At 39.9% G+C, this 19697-nt stretch overlaps 1 protein-coding gene across 7 annotated transcripts in view; it reads left to right on the top strand.

Annotated features, from left to right (window-relative positions):
* The window catches only part of LOC137630445 (uncharacterized), a 58728-nt gene extending 42530 nt beyond the window's left edge, over window positions 1-16198 (top strand). For all 7 annotated transcript variants that reach the window (XM_068361917.1, XM_068361918.1, XM_068361923.1 and 4 more), the window contains 5 exons: window positions 523-708; window positions 2031-2163; window positions 7186-7327; window positions 8163-8247; window positions 15080-16198. In XM_068361917.1, the coding sequence (XP_068218018.1) occupies window positions 523-708; window positions 2031-2163; window positions 7186-7327; window positions 8163-8247; window positions 15080-15214 (681 nt within the window). In that variant the 3' untranslated portion in view covers window positions 15215-16198. The remainder of the gene's footprint in view (window positions 1-522; window positions 709-2030; window positions 2164-7185; window positions 7328-8162; window positions 8248-15079) is intronic.
* The last annotated feature ends 3499 nt before the right edge of the window (window positions 16199-19697 follow it).

Below are 19697 nucleotides of genomic sequence, written 5' to 3'. Positions count from 1 at the left end.
TCAAAGGTCCCACCTCAAGTGTTGTGGGGAGTGTTTTGAGCATAATGCAATCAAACCAATTTTCTTTTGATTTTTTTATTGTAGAAAATGGAACTAGGAGTAACCCATATAAATGACTGTTTTGTATAGCTAGAAAAATACAAATTGTATAAAATTTGTAGAGGTTTTTGACTAAAAGCTTTTCATTTTTTTACCGTCCTTTGTCCAGAACGCTAATAAAGTCCTTAAAAAGTAATAGGTTTGTGCATATAACATATGAAATATTAGTAAAGCAGGCTCCAACTCAATTCAGGAAATTCAGGTTATACATTGAGCATTTGTTAAATGCTACTTTGAATCTAAATTGAGTGGAATGGGGGAAATTCCTCCAAGGTGATCTTGCTACTTGCTGCATTTAAAGTGTATTAACAATAAGGCATCGATATTCAACAAAAAGTATTAGATTTATCACATAAGCAAATTCATTTTAGGCTTTAATGATTGTAAAGCAAATTATTTATAGTATTTAATTAAAATTTTCAGGAATGGGCATCTTGTATTGAAGCTGGCATCATAGAGCTCTCAAGATTAGTGCTATCAGAGATGAAGAAAACTGCTATTTTATCCTGGGAAGACAACAGAGGGAAAGCTAAACTTTCCATAAATTCCAAACTTAATGATATGTCGTATTCTTGGGAGTTTCACATGACACGTCTGGATGATGAATTGGTTAGTTGTTATTAATGCTCTTGCTAGTGTTTTCATACTGCATACAAATGTCATAATATTTTATGTCTGGAAGGTGCAGTTAATGGAGTGTTTCTCTTTATGTTGTTAAAAGGAAGCTCACAGATTTCTTCCCAAGTCTGAATTGTAGACTTTTGAAGGGCTTGCTAAATGAGTCCTTTTAACTCTTAGCAGCTCTGTATGCTGTTGTTCAATTTACGGTCAGCTCTACTTAAGGATTTCATTCATCTTTGCATCTTTCTTTAGGTTAGACTGAGTCCCTATGTTTTAAAGAATTTATGAGCCAGAATGCTGAAAGAAATTTGGCCGTTGCTCAAAGTAGATCAATTCATTTTTATGTTAGTGCTTCTTGACTTGAGAACTCTAGTGCTAGTACTGTACTTTTAAATGAAGTACCTCCCACGGCAGCTGCGATTTTATGCCATTTTCATCCTGTAAGGGGCCATCATCATTTCCAACCACAACCTCATTATATTTAAGTCAATGAGGGTTGTTTCTCGAACTTTTACAATGTGACAGACTTTTGACCTTTTGTTTGACTCGAGTGGAAGAACTTCACTTAGCAATATAGTATGGCCATAACCACTGAAAGGACATTTCTAGGAATATTTTGACTTTGTTAAACACAATATATTAGCTGATAAATATATGCTATGTAAGAGGGTTGTTATGAAAGTTAGTAGATAATTAAATTTCTCTTTTTAGTATCAATTTTTAATATTTTTAACAAGAGAGTTTCCCCACTATATATTTTGATTAGTATATATCTCAGGTCAGTTGTCAGAACCAAAGAGGGAAAGGATTTGCAAAGAAAGAATAAGGCTCAATCAAGCAATCTAACTATGATTTTGCTTGGTTTAGATGGTATTTTGATATGTACAGTAGGATACAGGAATTCCTGGCACACCTCGCTTTAAGGAAGTTCACTCTCACACTCTTACTGCGCTGTGCATGGGGGTTAGGGCTATGCGCAAGAACTTACTGTGCAGTAAGGGTGGGACAGGGTCCACCACTTCCTTAGTGAGGTGAGCCAGGAATTCCAGCGACTAACTGTACCCAACTTTCTTGCTTTAGTTCGCTTATTTTTGTAAGCTATTGGTCTGCTTGTTCTTGTATTGTCTGCTAATTTGGCATTCAGTTTATGTAATTTGTATGTATAGAAACATTCTTTAAAATTGTATTGCCTGAATTTTATGTATTTGAGGTTTTATTAATTTTATTGATTGAACTGATCAGTTTTTTACATATTGAAGTTAAATTGTATGAAAAGTGATATTGTTTCCTCAAGATTTTTGTAATTTCAGTTTTATCACCACTGGACAATCCCATTATTGGTTCATTGTCATCACTTGGGATTAATAAAAGATCAGTTGACTAAAGAACTGGAGAATAAGAATCGTCAACTTGAAGAACTTTTGCCCGATAACAAGAAGTCAAGTAAGTAAATATATACAGTATTACTTTTCACTAGAAAAGGAAATTTAAGAAATATTTTGTCCCATGATCATTTAAGATTAATGAGTAAACATACTTTTATAAAGTAATGAACCTTGCTGAAATTGGAGTTTAACAAAATTCTCATTATAGACGTATCTTTCGTTATGGGGAAATTATTTATTGTAACCTAATATCTATGTACATAATATAGTCTTTCAGTATATGTAAACCTTTCTATTTAGTCAATAGTCGCGAAAAATCTATTTTTGGGTGAGATGGCCATGTCGTCCTGATGGAAGTTCCTATAAGTAGCTTCCTAAGGGATATATGTACTACAGTGATATTCCCAGAGAATTTTACCTTTAGGAATCCAGAATTCTAATTCCTGGCGCGAATATCCTTAAATTTCTCTCAAGGATATCGCATAATATCAGAGGACGTATTCTTGACACGCCACATAGCAATCTGCACCCCTAGTAGCGTTTACGCTTCGAGGGGGAAGTGGCAGATTAGAAGGGGAGCCGTATCAAGGTTACCCTACTTCTCATACTATTGAGTATCACAACAGCGCTATATCCAAGGTGGCGAACATTCCTTGTAGCATTGAGCATGGTGCTACAGATACAGTACTTCGGGAGGGATACTGTGAAGATCTTTTCTTTTTAGAAAAGAAGGGTGGGTCCATCAGGACGACATGGCCATCTCACCCAAAAATAGATTTATCGCTTCCCTCAAAATCCGTTTTTTGGGCTCAATCCATGTCGTCCTGATGGAAGCATACCAGAACATTAATGTATCTGTGGATTTTCATCAGTGCCTTAACCTTGGGACAACATTTCTATAGTCACATGGACCAATTGAGACAAATGACGTTACCGTTATTCGTCATCATCACTAATCATAAACAATGTTACTGCTTCCTGCCCCCTAGAGGGAAGAGTCATTCTAGACAGTAGAAAAGGGGCCTCAAGGTTAGCATATATTACATGAACAAACATAAGTATACACTGAATATACAAACAGTCTCATAGTTTGTATATATTGCCGAATCAATATCAGTTTCTCTTATATATCATTGTTTGAGCTTACAACTATATGAAGAATACTTACTTTAGTAAGCTAAAGAACTCTGGCATTTTACACATACAATTGTCGGGCGAATTAGGACGCAAATACATTCTAATAGACTATTCCCAATAAATGACTAAATGACTTAAATGAATGTAGCATGATAACGGAATTATACATGTAACCTATACAGAATTTATATTTCTTTCTTGAAAGGAAAAGAAATGATGAGTGCCACTCTCTGATTGAAGAAATTTTATAAGAAAATTTTGCTTCGTAAATTCTGTACCGATTACATTCTATCAACACTGTGTACTACGTACACACTGCACTTGTGCTATCTGTATAATTCCACACCTGGGATTTTGAACAGAGTAAGTGTCACCATGGTAACACTTATTCAAAAGGAGTTCCCACTAAAAGTGATGACCCCCTCTCCCTTTAATTGACAGTCTTAGTCAATTAACTGTTCATCGCAGAATTAGATGGCAGGTTTTAATACGCTACCTGCCGCCACCTCATAACGCTTCAGTTCATGGACCTGCTTAGCAAAGTGTTTGTAAAACACTCTGGATGATTTCCATCCGGTGAATGAACGAAGACGCTCAAAGTCCATATACTGAAAGAAGTTCAGTGATGAAGCAATTTTTCTCGGATCATGACCTGCGGGAGTACTGTCAGGATCTGCTCTACGAATAAAGTAGGTGAGCTTCGCCCTCAGTTGTTTTAGGGATAACTTTGATCCAGAGGTTTCTCCTTTAAAAAGCTGTCCTCCCCTGAAGTCTGAAGTTCTACAAAGATAGACCTTTAGACACTCTACTGGACATAAAGAGACATCTTCCTTGAGTGGGCAGATTCTCCAGGGACCCCACCTCTTAGTGGGTAGCTCGTTCTTAGTGAGAAAGGTTGGATCAGGAAAGAGGTTGTTCTCCCGCTTCTGTGAACTGAATGTGGCCCTCGTCTCTAGATAGGGCCACTATTTCACTAACTCTAGCCCCTGAGGCTATAGCGAACAGAAAAATAACCTTTTGAGTTAGATCCTTAAGGGAACAATCTTCATTGTTCATAGACGAGGCATAATGTAGGACCTTGTCCAACGACCATGAGATGGGCTTTGGTGGTGGTGCAGGCCTAAGCCTTGCACATGCCTTCGGAATCTTATTAAAGATTTAATTCGACAGATCTACTTGAAAGGCATATAGAAGAGGTCTAGTCAAGGCTGATTTGCACGTAGTTATCGTGTTGGCCGCCAGGCCTTGATTATGAAGGTGGACAAAGAAGGACAGATAGAAGTTCATCGAAATTAAATACGGTCCTTTTGCTTTAACAAAAGCAACCCATTTTTTCCAAGAAGACTCGTATTGTCTTCTCGTTGACTTAGACTTGTATTCTTCTAAGAGTTCTAAACTGCCTTCTGAGATCCAAAATCTTTTCTTAACCGCTAGGGCAGGGAAATCATTAAATGAAGGGTTCGGGTTCTCTGTGATAAATCGAAGGCAATCAACTTCTGAACCCTCTGACATAGTTCTGGGTTCAGAACTAGGGCCAGCCTCAGCTTCAGTTCCTTCACTAAAGAGGACAGATTGCTCTTGGGCTACTTGGGAGCCAATAGAGCTACTCCCCCTTGGAAGGATCTCAGCATGTTGAGGACCTTCAGCAGGCGATTGGATGGGATGAACCAGGATATCTGAGTCCATCTCTTCTATACCAGAGACATGATGTCTGTTAACTCCACTAGAGGATCCTCGGGCTACATATCGAGGTAGTATCTTAAAGACGCTCGTGATGAAGAGGTCGATTTGCAGTTCTGGGACTTGATCCCATCTGGGAGGGAATAGGTCTGCGTCCGTGGACCATTCTAACTCTATCGGCTTGAGCCGAAATAGAGCATCCACTGTCACATTGTGGATCGGTTGTATATGAACTGCTGACAGGTGCCATCCCTTTAAGTAAAGGATGGTTAACATCATCTATACCGCATGAGACATTTTCAAGCATTGTCGATTGCGACGTCTCATTATCGCTTCGGTGTCCCAGATCAGTCGAAGGAAGTCTGATCTGCGTGGAGAGAGCTTCCCCACTCATGACAGGACCAACATGGTCTTGGGACTTTCGGACTTTAACCTTTGTTAGAGAAGCGATTAAGGAAGGACCTATATTGGTCTTTTTAGATCTCTTCAAGCGTTTGATGCGTATCTTCTCCAGACTCTTGACGCATCTTTCAGCTGTGCACTGGTTCTGTCACTATTGGGAACTGGAGAAAGTTCAGAACTCCTCCTTGTTAACGTCCTGGAAATCTGACTGATTACCCGAGTCTCTTGACTGACCTTACAATCTCATTCTATATTCCTATGGGAAAGGAGAGTTGGTGTGACCACAGACTTCATTGATTTTACAGCCATTGAAACCTTTGAGCTGGAGAGAATTGAGACTTCTTGAGGCTTATCTTGCATACGCGATGTTCCGGGAACCGGTTCATCTCCTTGGATGTTCATATACCAGCCACTTCGGGTGCTGCCCACCCCAACTTCCCGTCCAGGTACATTGTTGCCTGAACCATTTCTAGACTTGGTTTTTGCGTGACTAAGTCTGCCAATCTTATGAAGATATTTAGGACTGTATTCAGTCCGACACATCTTTCCTAGGATATATGTTACCTTCTGTAACTTGAATCCTAGATAGGAGGGGATGGGGTGATTGGCTGGAAGTTGCCAAGGGACATTTTTCAGGTTAGACAAGACTACAAACACCCCTTTTTGAAACAGGGTCCAAATGTTCAGAACGATTAACATTCTGAACTTGCTGTTTTATTTGAACTTGTTGAGTGGCGACAAGTCCAGAATGACTATTGAGATTTCTTGAGTCCTTCTCATGAACACCAAACAGCTTTCCCTGGAATATGATGGACTATTGTTTCCTTACCACCTGTATGCTCTAGAGCTCTTAGGTATACTCCTCCAGGAGGGTTTTGTATTTTAGGAGTAGTTAAGGAAATGATGGTGGAGACATTTCTACTTCCCATCGTAGTCCCATCTTGATTAGGCCTTGGACCCAAGGATCAAAGGTCCAACGATCCTGAAGGAACCTCCCTCCTACCAGAAGCATCTCTTATGCTTCAAATTATCAGTAGGATTAAATTTTTTACCACCTGCCTGTGGCATCGTGGTCGTTGCAGCTGTGGGATGTTGAACAGCCCGAAGTATATTTCTGGACTTTCCCGTCCTCCTTTTAGGTTGGGGAACCACAACCATGGAAGACTTTCTCTTTGAAAGGATGCCCCACTTTTGGAGAAGACCTACGTTCTCCGTGGTGGCATTCCTAATCACTTCCCTAACTACCTCATCTGGGAAGAGGTCTTTACCCCAGATGTTGGAAGATATTAGCTTCCTTGTCTCATGTTTCAGCGTTGCGGCAGCGAACACAAACTCCCTACATGCACTCCTAGCCTTCATAAAGGCGTAATAAGTTCTGATCACTTGCTATGTATCATACAAGAGGTAATAAAAGGATAGGATAAATATGTAATACAAAATTGTTGATACAATACTATACATATGAATTGCATACTCCCTGTAAAATCTTATGAACAATTTAGTCAGATTCTAACTCCTTTATGGTCAAATGGGAACTTTAAAAACTATCATTAATGCAACAAAGACATCTATCATTTTTAACAAAATCTGATTAAGAAGATTCCAACACAGTAATAGTAGATGAAAGCCATTTTCCCCAATTCTACGTTTTGAGCACATCATTAGGCTAAACAAGAAGAGAGGGTTTTTTAGACACTTTGATTTGCTGTAGTTTAAACATTTTGATTATTAGGTCTTTAGTTAAAATATAGGATTTAATTTATATGACTTCTTGCCAGGTCAGAAAATATTAAGCATTTTTATTGAATTTTGTGTATATGAATAACAATGCAATGGGTTATGTGTACATTTTCTTTGGCAGAAGCTTCAAATAAATCTTTGAAGAATAAAGATTCTTCCATTCAAGTTTCTGCAGAAGCTGTGTTGAACAAAGGATTGTCATCCATTTTAGAAGATCAGTCTTTTTCATATCTGCAAATCATGGCTAGTCTCCAGAAAATTAGGTGAGGATTATATTTGTTTTGTTAAAGGTGTTTGAATATACAGTAATTGCTATCTGTTCATGTGTAGGCTAATTAGTTTTTGTAGCAAAGATTCTTAAAGTAACTGAAATGTTGAAGATTTTCTTAGATATGACTTAAAGAAAAAGAATATTTAAACTAAAGTACTTTATTTATAACCTTGTTGTTTTTAGAATTTATTTATTTTTTTTCCATATTGTAATTAAGAATATGAATCATAGCATACAATTATACTGATAATTTCGATAATGAGAGATTAAAGGTTAACAAATAATGTTATGGGGGAATTGAGATGGACAATGATATGTCATATTCTGACACATGTACTCCGATTTAGTAGATATACCGAAATTCCAGACTTTCAAAACATTACTTGAAGGGTCTTTTCTCAATGAAAAACTCTCAATGTTTTTTTTTCTAATTAGCATTATTTAATATATTAGTAGAAAATTAGTGCTAGGTGAAAGTTGAAGAAATCAAATGTATTAGAGTGAAAGAAAAAGATTGGATGTATGTTAAGTAAAGGTAGAAATTAATTTAAAGCGGAAGGATAACTTGAATAAAATTGCCTTACGATTCTTATAACTAAGTAATTATGGTGATCAATAGTTTGACTTTTTGATATGCTGAGCAGGTGGTGTCTTATCACTAGGCCATTTTCCCAATGGGGAATGATTATACATTTCACAATTTTATATATGATAACAAATACATAAAAACATTATGCTAGACTTACTTTCTATGATAAGGTTGTTAAAAACACTAAAATGGATCACCATACTTTAATTATATTTGAAAAATTGTGGTTCATTCACAGAAATCCTGAAAACAATCAGGTTACCATGCAAAAAGGACAGAAAGGAGCTATAAAAAACAATGCAAAAATTATGAATCAGATGGAGGTATGTGAATTTTCTGTAAATTATATTTTAATTAGTTTTTAAGGTTATGTTTATAAAATTAAAAAAGTCTTATCAAATCTATCAATCCTATTAAACTGCTGTAAAGGTTGGGACGAAGAGACTATTAGGGCAGATGAAGCTACAGTATAATATGCTGCTGAACAGAGGGTTTATCTGGAGTTAACAACGGTACAGGAACTATACATTGATTTCTCAAAGGCTGAATATTATGAAACTGCAGGCAAAGGTGGAACAGTAATAACAGTAAGGTAGGCATGCAGTAGATAAATGCTATTTGCTCTAATACACAATCAAGAGGTTGCAGAATTGTGTATAGTTTCATAATCTCCACTGCTGGGTTCTGTGCTACCAATGTAGCAAGGAGAACAATTATAATTTGTTATAATTATTGCTACAGTAACTGGTGCCACTTCTGCTAGTCCTTTTACTCCTGTGGCCATTCCCGGTGCTGCTGCTACTTGTGGCTACTAGTCTTCACAACCTTTGCCGGTGCTGCTACCTGTGGCTAATAGTTGTTGCAGTCTCTGCCGCTGAGTGGCTACGAGTTGGTGCAGCCATTGTTGCTACTTTAGGTTACTAGTTGTCACTGCCATTGCTGCTATTTAAGGCTACTAGTAGTTGTAGCCATACCCGCTGATGCTGCTATTACTTGAGGCTACTCGTTGCGGCTGCTGCTGCGCGAGGCTACATGAGGCTTTTATGTGCCTGCTGCTGCTGCTACTCGAGGCTACTAGTTGCGGCTGCTGCTACTCGAGGCTACTAGTTGCGGCTGCTGCTACTCGAGGCTCCTTGTTGCGGCTGCTGCTACTCGAGGCTACCAGTTGTGGTTGCTGCTCCTACTCGAGGCTACCAGTTGTGGTTGCTGCTGCTACTAGTTTTATTGCTGCTGCTGCTGGTTAAGGCTACTAGTTGTGGTTGTTGCTGCTGCTTTGAGGCTACTAGTTGTGGTTGCTGCTACTAGTTGTGGTAGCTACTCGAGGCTTCTAGTCGTGGTTGCTGCTGCTGCTACTCGAGGCTTCTAGTCGTGGTTGCTGCTGCTGCTACTACTCGAGGCTTCTAGTCGTGGTTGCTGCTGCTGCTACTACTCGAGGCTTCTAGTTGCTGCTGCTGCTACTCGAGGCTTCTAGTTGCTGCTGCTGCTACTCGAGGCTACTAGTTGTGGTTGCTGCTACTCGAGGCTACTAGTTGTGGTTGCTGCTACTCGAGGCTACTAGTTGTATTGCTGCTGCTGCTACTTGAGGCTACTAGTTTTATTGCTGCTGCTGCTGCTACGAGGCTACTAGTTTTATTGCTGCTGATGTTGCCCGAGGCTACTAGTTGTGGCTGCTGCTACTTTAGGCTACTAGTTGTGGCTGCTGCTACTAGAGGCCACTAGCTGTGGTTGCTGCTACTTGAGGCTACACTAGTTGTGGCTGCTGCTGCTGTTGCCCGAGGTTACTCTAGTTGTGGCTGCTGCTACTTGAGGCTACTAGTTGTAGTTGCTGCTGCTACTTGAGGCTACTAGTTGTTGTGGCTGCTGCTACTAGAGGCTACTAGTTGTTGTGGCTGCTGCTACTAGAGGCTACTAGTTGTTGTGGCTGCTGCTACTAGAGGCTACTAGTTGTTGTGGCTGCTGCTACTAGAGGCTACTAGTTGTTGTGGCTGCTGCTACTAGAGGCTACTAGTTGTAGTTGCTGCTGCTACTAGAGGCTACTAGTTGTAGTTGCTGCTACTAGAGGCTACTAGTTGTAGTTGTTGCTGCTACTAGAGGCTACTAGTTGTAGTTGCTGCTGCTACTATAGGCTACTAGTTGTAGTTGCTACTGCTAGGCTACTAGTTGTGGCTGCTGCTACTTGAGGCTACTAGTTGTGGCTGTTGCTACTTGAGGCTACTAGTTGTGGCTGCTGCTACTTGAGTCTACTAGTTGTGGCTGCTGCTACTTGAGGCTACTAGTTGTGGCTGCTGCTGATGTTGCCTGAGGCTACTAGTTGTGGCTGCTACTTTAGGCCACTAGCTGTGGTTGCTGCTACTTGAGGCTACTAGTTGTGGCTGCTGCTGCTACTCGAGGCTTCTAGTTGCTGCTGCTGCTACTCGAGGCAACTAGTTGTATTGCTGCTGCTCGAGGCTACTAGTTGTATTGCTGCTGCTGCTGCTACTAGAGGCTGCTAGTTGTATTGCTGCTGCTACTAGAGGCTGCTAGTTGTATTGTTGCTGCTGCTACTTGAGGCTACTAGTTTTATTGCTGCTGATGTTGCCTGAGGCTACTAGTTGTGGCTGCTGCTACTTTAGGCTACTAGTTGTGGCTGTTGCTACTTTAGGCTACTAGTTGTGGCTGCTGCTACTATAGGCCACTAGCTGTGGTTACTGCTACTAGAGGCTACTAGTTGTTGTTGCTGCTACTTGAGGCTACTAGTTGTGGCTGCTGCTGATGTTGCCTGAGGCTACAAGTTGTGGCTGCTGCTACATGAGGCTACTAGTACTAGTTGTGGCTGCCGCTGCTACCTGAGGCTACTAGTTGTAGTTGCTGCTACTAGAGGCTACTAGTTATAGTTGCTGCTACTAGTTGTGGCTGCTGCCACTTGAGGCTACTAGTTGTGGCTGCTGCTACTTGAGGCTACTAGTTGTGGCTGATGTTGTCCGAGGCTACTAGTTGTGGCTGCTGCTACTTTAGGCCACTAGCTGTCGTTGCTGCTACTTGAGGCTACTAGTTGTGGCTGCTGCTACTTGATGCTACTAGTTGTGGCTGCTGCTACTTGAGGCTGCTAATTGTGGCTGCTGCTACTTGAGGCTACTAGTTGTGGCTGCTGCTACTTTAGGCTACTAGTTGTGGCTGCTACTAGTTGTGGCTACTAGTTGTGGCTGCTGCTACTTGAGGCTACTAGTATTAGTTGCTGCTGCTGCTGCTAGTCGAGGCTACTAGTTGTGGTTGCTGCTGCTGCTGCTAGTCGAGGCCACTAGTTGTGATTGATGCTGCTGCTGCTACTCGAGGCCACTAGTTATGGTTGCTGCTGCTGCTGCTACTAGAGGCCACTAGTTATGGTTGCTGCTGCTGCTGCTACTCGAGGCCACTAGTTATGAGTTGCTGCTGCTGCTACTCGAGGCCACTAGCTGTGGTTGCTACTAGTTGTGGCTGTGGCTACTTGAGGCTACTAGTTGTGGTTGCTGCTACTTGAGGCTGCTAGCTGTGGCTGCTGCTACTTGAGGCTAGCAGTTGTGGCTGCTGCTACTTGAGGCTACTAGTTGTGGCTGCTGTTGATGTTGCCCGAGGCTACTAGTTGTGGCTGCTGCTACTTGAGGCTACTAGTTGTTGCTTGAGGTAATATTTGTGGTTGCTGCTGCTGCTACTTGAGGATACTATTTGTGGTTGCTGCTGCTGCTACTACTTGAGACTACTAGTTGTGGTCGCTGCTTGAGGCTACTAGTTGTTGTTGCTGTGTCTGCTCCTGCACTTTTTGTGGTTGCTGCTGATGCTACTAGTTGTGGTTGCTGCTGCTTCTGCTACTACTTGAGGCTGCTAGTTGTGGTTGCTGCTGCTAATTGTGGTCGCTGCTTGAGGCTACTAGTTGTTGTTGCTGCTGCTAGTTGTGGTTGCTCCTAGTTATGGTTGCTCCTGCTGCTACTACTTGAGGCTGCTAGTTGTGGTTGCTCCTGCTACTACTACTTGAGACTACTAGTTGTGGTTGCTCCTGCTGCTACTACTTGAGGCTACTAGTTTTGATTGATCCTGCTGCTACTACTTGAGGCTACTAGTTTTGATTGCTGCTGCTGCTACTACTTGAGGCTACTATTTGAGGTTGCTGCTGCTGCTACTACTTGAGGCTACTATTTGAGGTTGCTGCTGCTGCTACTACTTGAGGCTACTATTTGAGGTTGCTGCTGCTGCTACTACTTGAGGCTACTATTTGAGGTTGCTGCTGCTGCTACTACTTGAGGCTACTATTTGAGGTTGCTGCTGCTGCTACTACTTGAGGCTACTAGTTGTGGTTGCTGCTGCTGCTACTACTTGTGGCCCCTAGTTGTGGTTGCTGCTGCTGCTACTACTTGGGGCCCCTAGTTGTGGTTGCTGCTGCTGCTACTACTTGAGGCCCCTAGTTGTGGTTGCTGCTGCTGCTGCTACTACTTGAGGCCCCTAGTTGTGGTTGCTGCTGCTGCTATTTGAGGCCCCTAGTTGTGGTTGCTGCTGCTGCTGCTACTTGAGGCTACTAGTTGTGTTTGCTGCTGCTTCTACTAGTTGTGGTTGCTGCTGCTGCTTGAGGCTATTGCTGCTGATGTTACTTGAGGCGACTTGTCAGGGCAATTGTTGCTGCTGCGGCTGCTACTTAAGGTTACTAGTTGTCGCACCCATTGCAACTACTTGAAGCCACTACTAGTCATTGTGTATTGGCATTGTTGCTGCTACAAGGTGGTTACTAGTCATTGCGGCCTTTTCCGCTGCTTCTATTTGTTGCGGCCACTGCTGCTACCTGAGGCTATTAGTCATCGTGGCTATTGCTCATGTTGCCACTGTCATATGAGGTTAATAGTTGTTGAAGCCATTGCCACTGTTACTTGAAGTTACTGGCTTTCACAGCTATTGCTGCTACTTGAGGACACTAGTTACCGCCATTAACCTTCTGCAGCTGCTACTTGAGGCTACTGGACGTCACGGGCACTGCTGCTGATGCTACTCGATGTTTCTAGTTCTTGTGACCATTGTCATTGCTGCTACTTGAGGGTACTAGTTATAGCCATTGTTGTTCCTGCTACTCGAGGCTACTAGTTGTCTCAGTCATTAATACTGCTACTTGTGGCTATTAGTCATTGCAGCCATTGACACTGCTACTGATTATGGCCATTCATTTTGCTACTTGAGGCTAATAATAGTTACAGCTATTGCTGCTGGTAGTTGAGGCTAATAATAGTTGCAGCTATTGCTGCTGCTACTTGAGGCTAATAGTGACCATTGCTTCTGCTACTTGAGGCTACTATTTGTGGCCATTGCTGCTGCTAGTCTTTGCGGCCATTGTCGCTGTTGCTGATGTTACTTGTGGCTACCATTTGCCGTGGCTACTACTTGTGGCTTCTAATCTTTGTTGCCATTACTGCTGCTGCATTTACTTGAGGCTACTAGTCAGTGTGGCCAATGACGCTGCTGCTACTTTTGGCTACTAGTTAGGGCAGCTTCTAATTGTGTCCTATTTTGTGCAGCCATTGCCACTGCTTTTGCTACTTGAAGCTACTAGTTGTCAAGGCCATTGTTGCTGATGCGACTTGTTGCTACTAGTAGGTGGGACTGTTGCTGTTATGTGTGGGTACTAGTCATTATAGCAATTTTTGTTATTGCTACTTGTCACTGCTAGTATCTATGGACATTTTCATTGTTTCCACTCGTCGTTACGAGTAGTTTTGGTTATTGCAATTGCTGTCTGCTTCTTGTGACTGCCAATTGTTGTGGCCTTTGCCGTTGCTACTATTTGTGGCTACTAGTTATGGCTATTACTGCTACTTGTGGTTATCAGTAGTTGTGGTATTGTGGTGGCCGATGTGGTAACGTTGCCGACTGGTGAACGCCAGACTGGGGTTCGAGTCCTGCTCAAACATGTTAGTTTCTTTGGTCGCTGCAACCTCACCATCCTTATGAGCTAAGGATAAGGTCTATTTGATGTGTCATCTGTAGCCATTGCCTGGCCCTCCTTGGTCCTCTCACTTAGGTGGAGAGGGGCTTGGGCACTGATCATACATATACATGGTCAGTCAAGGGCATTGTCCTGCTTGATTGGGCAATGTCATTGTCCCTTGCCTCTGCCATTCACGAGCGGCCTTTAAACCTATAATAGTTGCGGCTGTATTTGCTGCTGTTATTACTTGTGGCTGCTTGTAGTTGTGATTATTTCTTCTGCTATTAGTCATAGTGGCTGCTGCTGCAACTATTTGTGGCTACTAGTAGCTTCAGTTGCTATATTTTGCTGTTACTATTACTTTTTCTCTTCTTGTGGCTGCTGCTACTTCCACTTTTGTAGTTATCTATAAATGAACATAATGTACATTATTTCAGTTATAATTCACAATCAATTACAAGTTTTAGTCTTATTCCTACAGAAATTCAAAAATAGCAAATATATGCAATACTAGTGAAATAAACTAAATGACATAGCACATAAAACTCATTAGTGTAATTGATAAAATTCAATTGAAAGTCAGTTTGATGATGATTAGTAACAAAAAGGCTAAAAAAATACTTTGAAACTACAGTACTGTAAAAATTTGGGTTAACCAGATTACATACATATAAATTAGATATCACAATACAATATATGCAATTTAAAGATTAAAAATTGGTTTTACATTTGTCATCAAGTTGGAAATTAGAAAGGGGAAAATAATCTTTTGTATTTTGCAGTAAATATCACATTGCTCCACTATACATGCAATACAGTAATTACATAAGACAGCTAACAAAGAAGTGAAGCAGTTGGTCACTTGGATACCTACTAGGAGCTACAAAAATAATTTTGTGGAAATGCAAAACTATATGATGTGTTTAAGGTTAGTTTGTAATGAGAAAGTCACTTGATAAGGAAAATAAAAATTGAGTGCAAAAAAAAAAAAAAAAAAAAAAAAAAATTTAAACTCCACTACTCTATTGGGGAAAAATTTCATCTAAGGCCGAAAGCAGGGTGATAGACTTCTGCTTATTTTCTTTTGCTAGCCTTGCCCAGAATTAATCATACTACATTTAAAGAAAGTAATTAACACTAGTTGATTAATCTAATAAGTGGATTTTTTATGTTAACCTTATTTAAAACAAAAATTTTGGCTAAAAATTACAATTTTATATCTGTTCTGCACACAGGGAAAAACAGAAGAGGAATTCGAGGAAGAAGAGTTGAGAAAACAGGAAGAAAGAAGAGCCAAAATTCAGGAAATGATGGAAGGAAATGACACACCCACCACCCCTCAGAAGAAAAAGAAAAAACTGAAGATATAGAGGGCTTAAATAGGCTTCTTTGTGTGATTTTTATTAAATGCGTCTTATTTTTTTTGGCGAACAATATCATGACCAACATTTATTACACTTCCAAGGTTTTAGGTATTTAAATTTTATATTTATTCATCTTTAAGATTGACAATTATGGATCCTATACTGTATTATGATTTTTCTCGTTCCTCTATTAAATATTAATTATGCATTTTATTGTATCAACAGTATATATTTATTTATGAAAAGTCATAGACAATTGAAATTTTATGTTTGACGTATGGTTACTTTGAAATACATAAATGACATGAGAACTGTGATCAGTATATACTTGTTCCCCCGATTTACTGTTAACATTAATTTTATACAAACTTTTCCTTCATAAATATTCATGTAAAGATTTTTTCTTCCCCTTAAGATATTTAATTACTGTATATAGGTATAGTGAAGGCAAACTACAGTAGCATTGTAAGATACAGACTTATTGTGTTAAGTATAGAATCAATTTTTAATACCTAAGAAATGTATACTGTAAAATGTTTTACTCTGAAATGAATTTATATTCAGTGGCATATGGAAATTTTCTAATTTCAAAGCTACTGTATAGAAAAAATGACTTTAAAAATGCAGTTATAATCATATGATGATTACAGTAAAAAAATGTAATCAATTAACAATTGAAATAAAGTTTGATTAGGAATCAACAATGTAACAATAGAAGATTACAAATTATTTTATAATTCAGAATTCTTTTATAATGCATCATGTTATTACTAAGCTCCTTGCTATTTATGATGTAAAACATTGTTATAAATTCTACATTGTTTATAAAATGTTCTTAATATATATTACTACAAATTGCAAATAGAATTTAAAAGCTTTCTCAAGTCTGTAATGATGGAAAAAAACTGCCTTGAAGTAATAAAGATTGCCAAAATTACCTGTATGCAAAAATATTGTACAAACTATTTATTAAAAGGATAATCATTTAAATGGTGTAATTATGTTATGGTTCCAAACTCCATTTTACCTTAATACTTTAAAATGTTGGCTAAAAATAAGAAGCAAATAAATTGTTCAGTACAAACTTACTCATACGTTACTTCATTTCCAAATGACTAATCTCGATTCCACCAATAACGAGAAGGCACTAGCTGTACATTGCTCAAACATTTCACTTCTTGTCGATTGTCTTGGCATCATGGCATCAATGTCCAAAACTCACAGCCTTGTCCCTTTCCCTGGAATGTAGTTGTGCTATTATTATAGAGTGTTATTTTTAATTTAATGAGTTTACACTTGAACATACTTCATTGTTTTGGTTTAGCATGTTAACAGTAGTTTTTATTGAGTAATTTGTCCCTAGTTGGGATTGGACCATGCTCCTGCAATCATCTCCCTTTGTAGATTGTGGTCTCGTGTCCAGTGGCAAGTGTTCGCTTTGAAGAGGAGGAAGCTTGAGAACTCTTCAGCCTTATCCCAGGCAATACCCAAGCTAATTAAGAAGTTTTATAGCTCCTTCACCTCTCTAATTTAGCAAGCTCCTGAAACTAACATATACTGTATAGCCTGGAATTACTTGTCAATTGTTAGGAAACCTATCAGAGTTTTTCAGGATTTGGTGTTTGGTGGTGTTCCTCCCAGAGAATGCTACTGAAAGCACTCCAGTAACCATGCATGCATGCTGCTGCCATAAAGTCTGCCTTAAAGAGGTTGTGGCCCTTAGGTCTTTAAAGGAGGCCTTCTGTAACCTTACTGAAGGAGCTGTTATCAAAGCAACTTCTCAGATGGTGTCCTTACTGAAGGAGCTGGTATCAAAGCAACTTCTCCTATGGTGTCCTTAGTGCCAGCGAGGCCTAAGAAATATTAGCTCAACCATGCCAACAAGGCCTAAAAAGTTGTCCCCTATACCTGTGCCCTAAGACCCTGAACTCCCTGAATGATCCCTGTAGTACGTGCTACCCTTTTAGGGAGGCAGGGAGGCACTGATCCAATATCTTGTAGACTAATTGCGTTCTCAACTTAAACTCCAACATCACCAAAATCACTGGCCTTGTTGGCTGAGGTCAAAGGGATGATGGAGAAGAATACAGTACTGTCATTTAAGATGAATCTCCCGGCTTCCATAGTCAATTCTACCTAGAAAGTAGTCAACTGGAGTTGGAAACCAGTCATCAATCTCGCTCAGTTGAACCAGTTTGTGCACCAAAATAAGTTTTGGATAGAAATTGTTCAGACTGCCATCAGAAAAGGAGATTTCGTGGTTTCACTGGGTCTGAAGGAGGAGCACTTGCAAGTACCTTGGCCATATATCCTTTTTGAATACCTCTGCTTTTCCCTCAATGGAGTGGTGTATGGGTTCAAGACTTGTTTTGAAATGCGCAATGCTTCCAGGAGGTCACTTGCATGTTCACTCTGGTGTCAGCTTGGGGCCACCCACTCTGAAAATTTTCTTAATGTATAGTATCACGAAGATTGGTGGTTCTTGGACTACTCTGAGGGGCACTTGCTACAAGATACAGATAATTTTATCTCGAGTCATGATCTATCAATTGTGATAAATTGGGAAAAGGTGAATATCACACCCAAAATGAGGTACAAGTATCTGGGCCTGCTGATAAACAAAGTAACAGCAAGTCTTCCTGGCAGTGGATCACATCAGCAAGCTCAGAGGTGGTGTAATCATTTCTGGCCAAGACTACTTCATTATAAATTGGCACAGTCCTCCCTGTCACCTTGACTCGAGAAGCTCATTCCCTACTGACATCAGTAGGGATCCTGTTCCAGTGGGACAGTGGGTATGGGACAATCTTGCTGGTGGCTGGAGGAAGAAAACCTCGCTAGGGGAGACATATTGAACTCTCCACCACTGGAGAGCCAACTCTTCCCAGATGCATCGAAAGAAGGGTGGGGAGACATGGTTGCGTCAATTGTCTGGTCAGCAGTAGAGAAGCTTTTGCTCAATGTCTTTGGTTGGTTGATTGATTAATTGGTTGATTTAGAATTCTCTGGCATCCTGACATCGGAGGTCATTATCGCCGATATAGTTCCGTTATGAATAAAGAATAAAATAGTATTAAATTTAAAACAAAGTGAAGATGCCCTTATAAAATTTTATAGCTTTCAGAAGAACTGCTTCCGAAATAAATCTAAAAATACCGCTGGCATAATACAATACATCCTGTCTAAGAAAGAACCTTGGCAAGGATGCCTGCCATCCTCACCATGAGCCTCAAACTTATCTATTCTTTAAGGTGCTAAAACTGAGGCATTCAGTAAACAAGTGCCTCACTATCAACGGTACTGAAGTCATTGCAATAAGGCTGCTATGGGCCAGTTAGCAGAAACTTGAGTGTCAACCGAGTATGACCAATGCGGAGACGACAAAGAATGGGATACCTTCTTGGTTTCATTCTTTACCAGTAAATCTGCCTTCTCATTTCCAGACACACCTACGTGTGCTGGATCCCAGCAAGAAAATCACAGTGTTAGACCAATAACTCGAATAATAAAAAGTCATTCTTAAATCTTTAAAACTAAAGTGCTACTCGAATTATAAATTTCTAAAGCTTGTAGGGCACTTCTTGCATCACTAAAAATGGCAAAATTGTCCTCCTCTTTCAATGCTATTTTTTCATTAGCGGTTAGTATGCCATATATATAGTTGGGCAGTAAATATAGCAGTGCTAGAAAAAGTGGACCTCTACAATTAAAAGTACTAATATATACTCCAAATTCAATCCCAACGTCAGACTGGGAGCTATCAGTATATATAAAAGTAGATTCCTTAAACGTGTTCCATAAAAAGGAACCTGGCTTTTAAGTCGGTCATGTTCTTTCTTATTCTAATAAAATATTTACAAAAAGATATCTCTGGTAATTCCCATGGAGGGGTGATGATACCTTAAATGGAAACACCTTACTTCTAACTATATCATGGCTGTATAATAATTATCTTACCTAAAAACCATAAGGTTGAGTAGATTCTGAGTTGCCTTACAATGTTTGCAGTCTGATGGGCTGAAAGATTACGAAGTCTTTGCAACCTAAATCAATAGCGAACAATAAGACTCGATAAAGGTCTAAAGGAAATTCTTCAGCATCAACAAGGAGGCTTAGGATAGGCAAAGTTCTATAGGCTTCTGGTGTAAAGAATCAAATCTTTTAAGTGGCTTGGGGTGGCTGAAGAGCAAATTTTACTCCCATTGCTAATTTTTAAAAAAAATTAAAGGCTTTGATAAGTTTGAGTCTTCTGGTCTGTCCCATGATATATGGGACAAAACTTTTAAAAGACTCGGAGCCTCAAGACATCTTACTTTTAAGGCTTTCAAGTGAGGAATCCAAGTCAGCCTGCAATCAGATATTAATCCTAAAAATCTAGCTTCACTTAAACATGAGATCCGTTGACCTTTGATGTACAAATCCAGGCCTGGATGTACTCCCCGAATAAGACAGAAATGAATAACAGTTTTGCTTGTTGAACAGTAATCCA

Source organism: Palaemon carinicauda, chromosome 38 (genome assembly GCF_036898095.1).
Source record: "Palaemon carinicauda isolate YSFRI2023 chromosome 38, ASM3689809v2, whole genome shotgun sequence".
Taxonomy (NCBI): Eukaryota; Metazoa; Arthropoda; class Malacostraca; order Decapoda; family Palaemonidae; genus Palaemon; species Palaemon carinicauda.
This window is presented reverse-complemented; position numbering and strand designations above follow the sequence as displayed.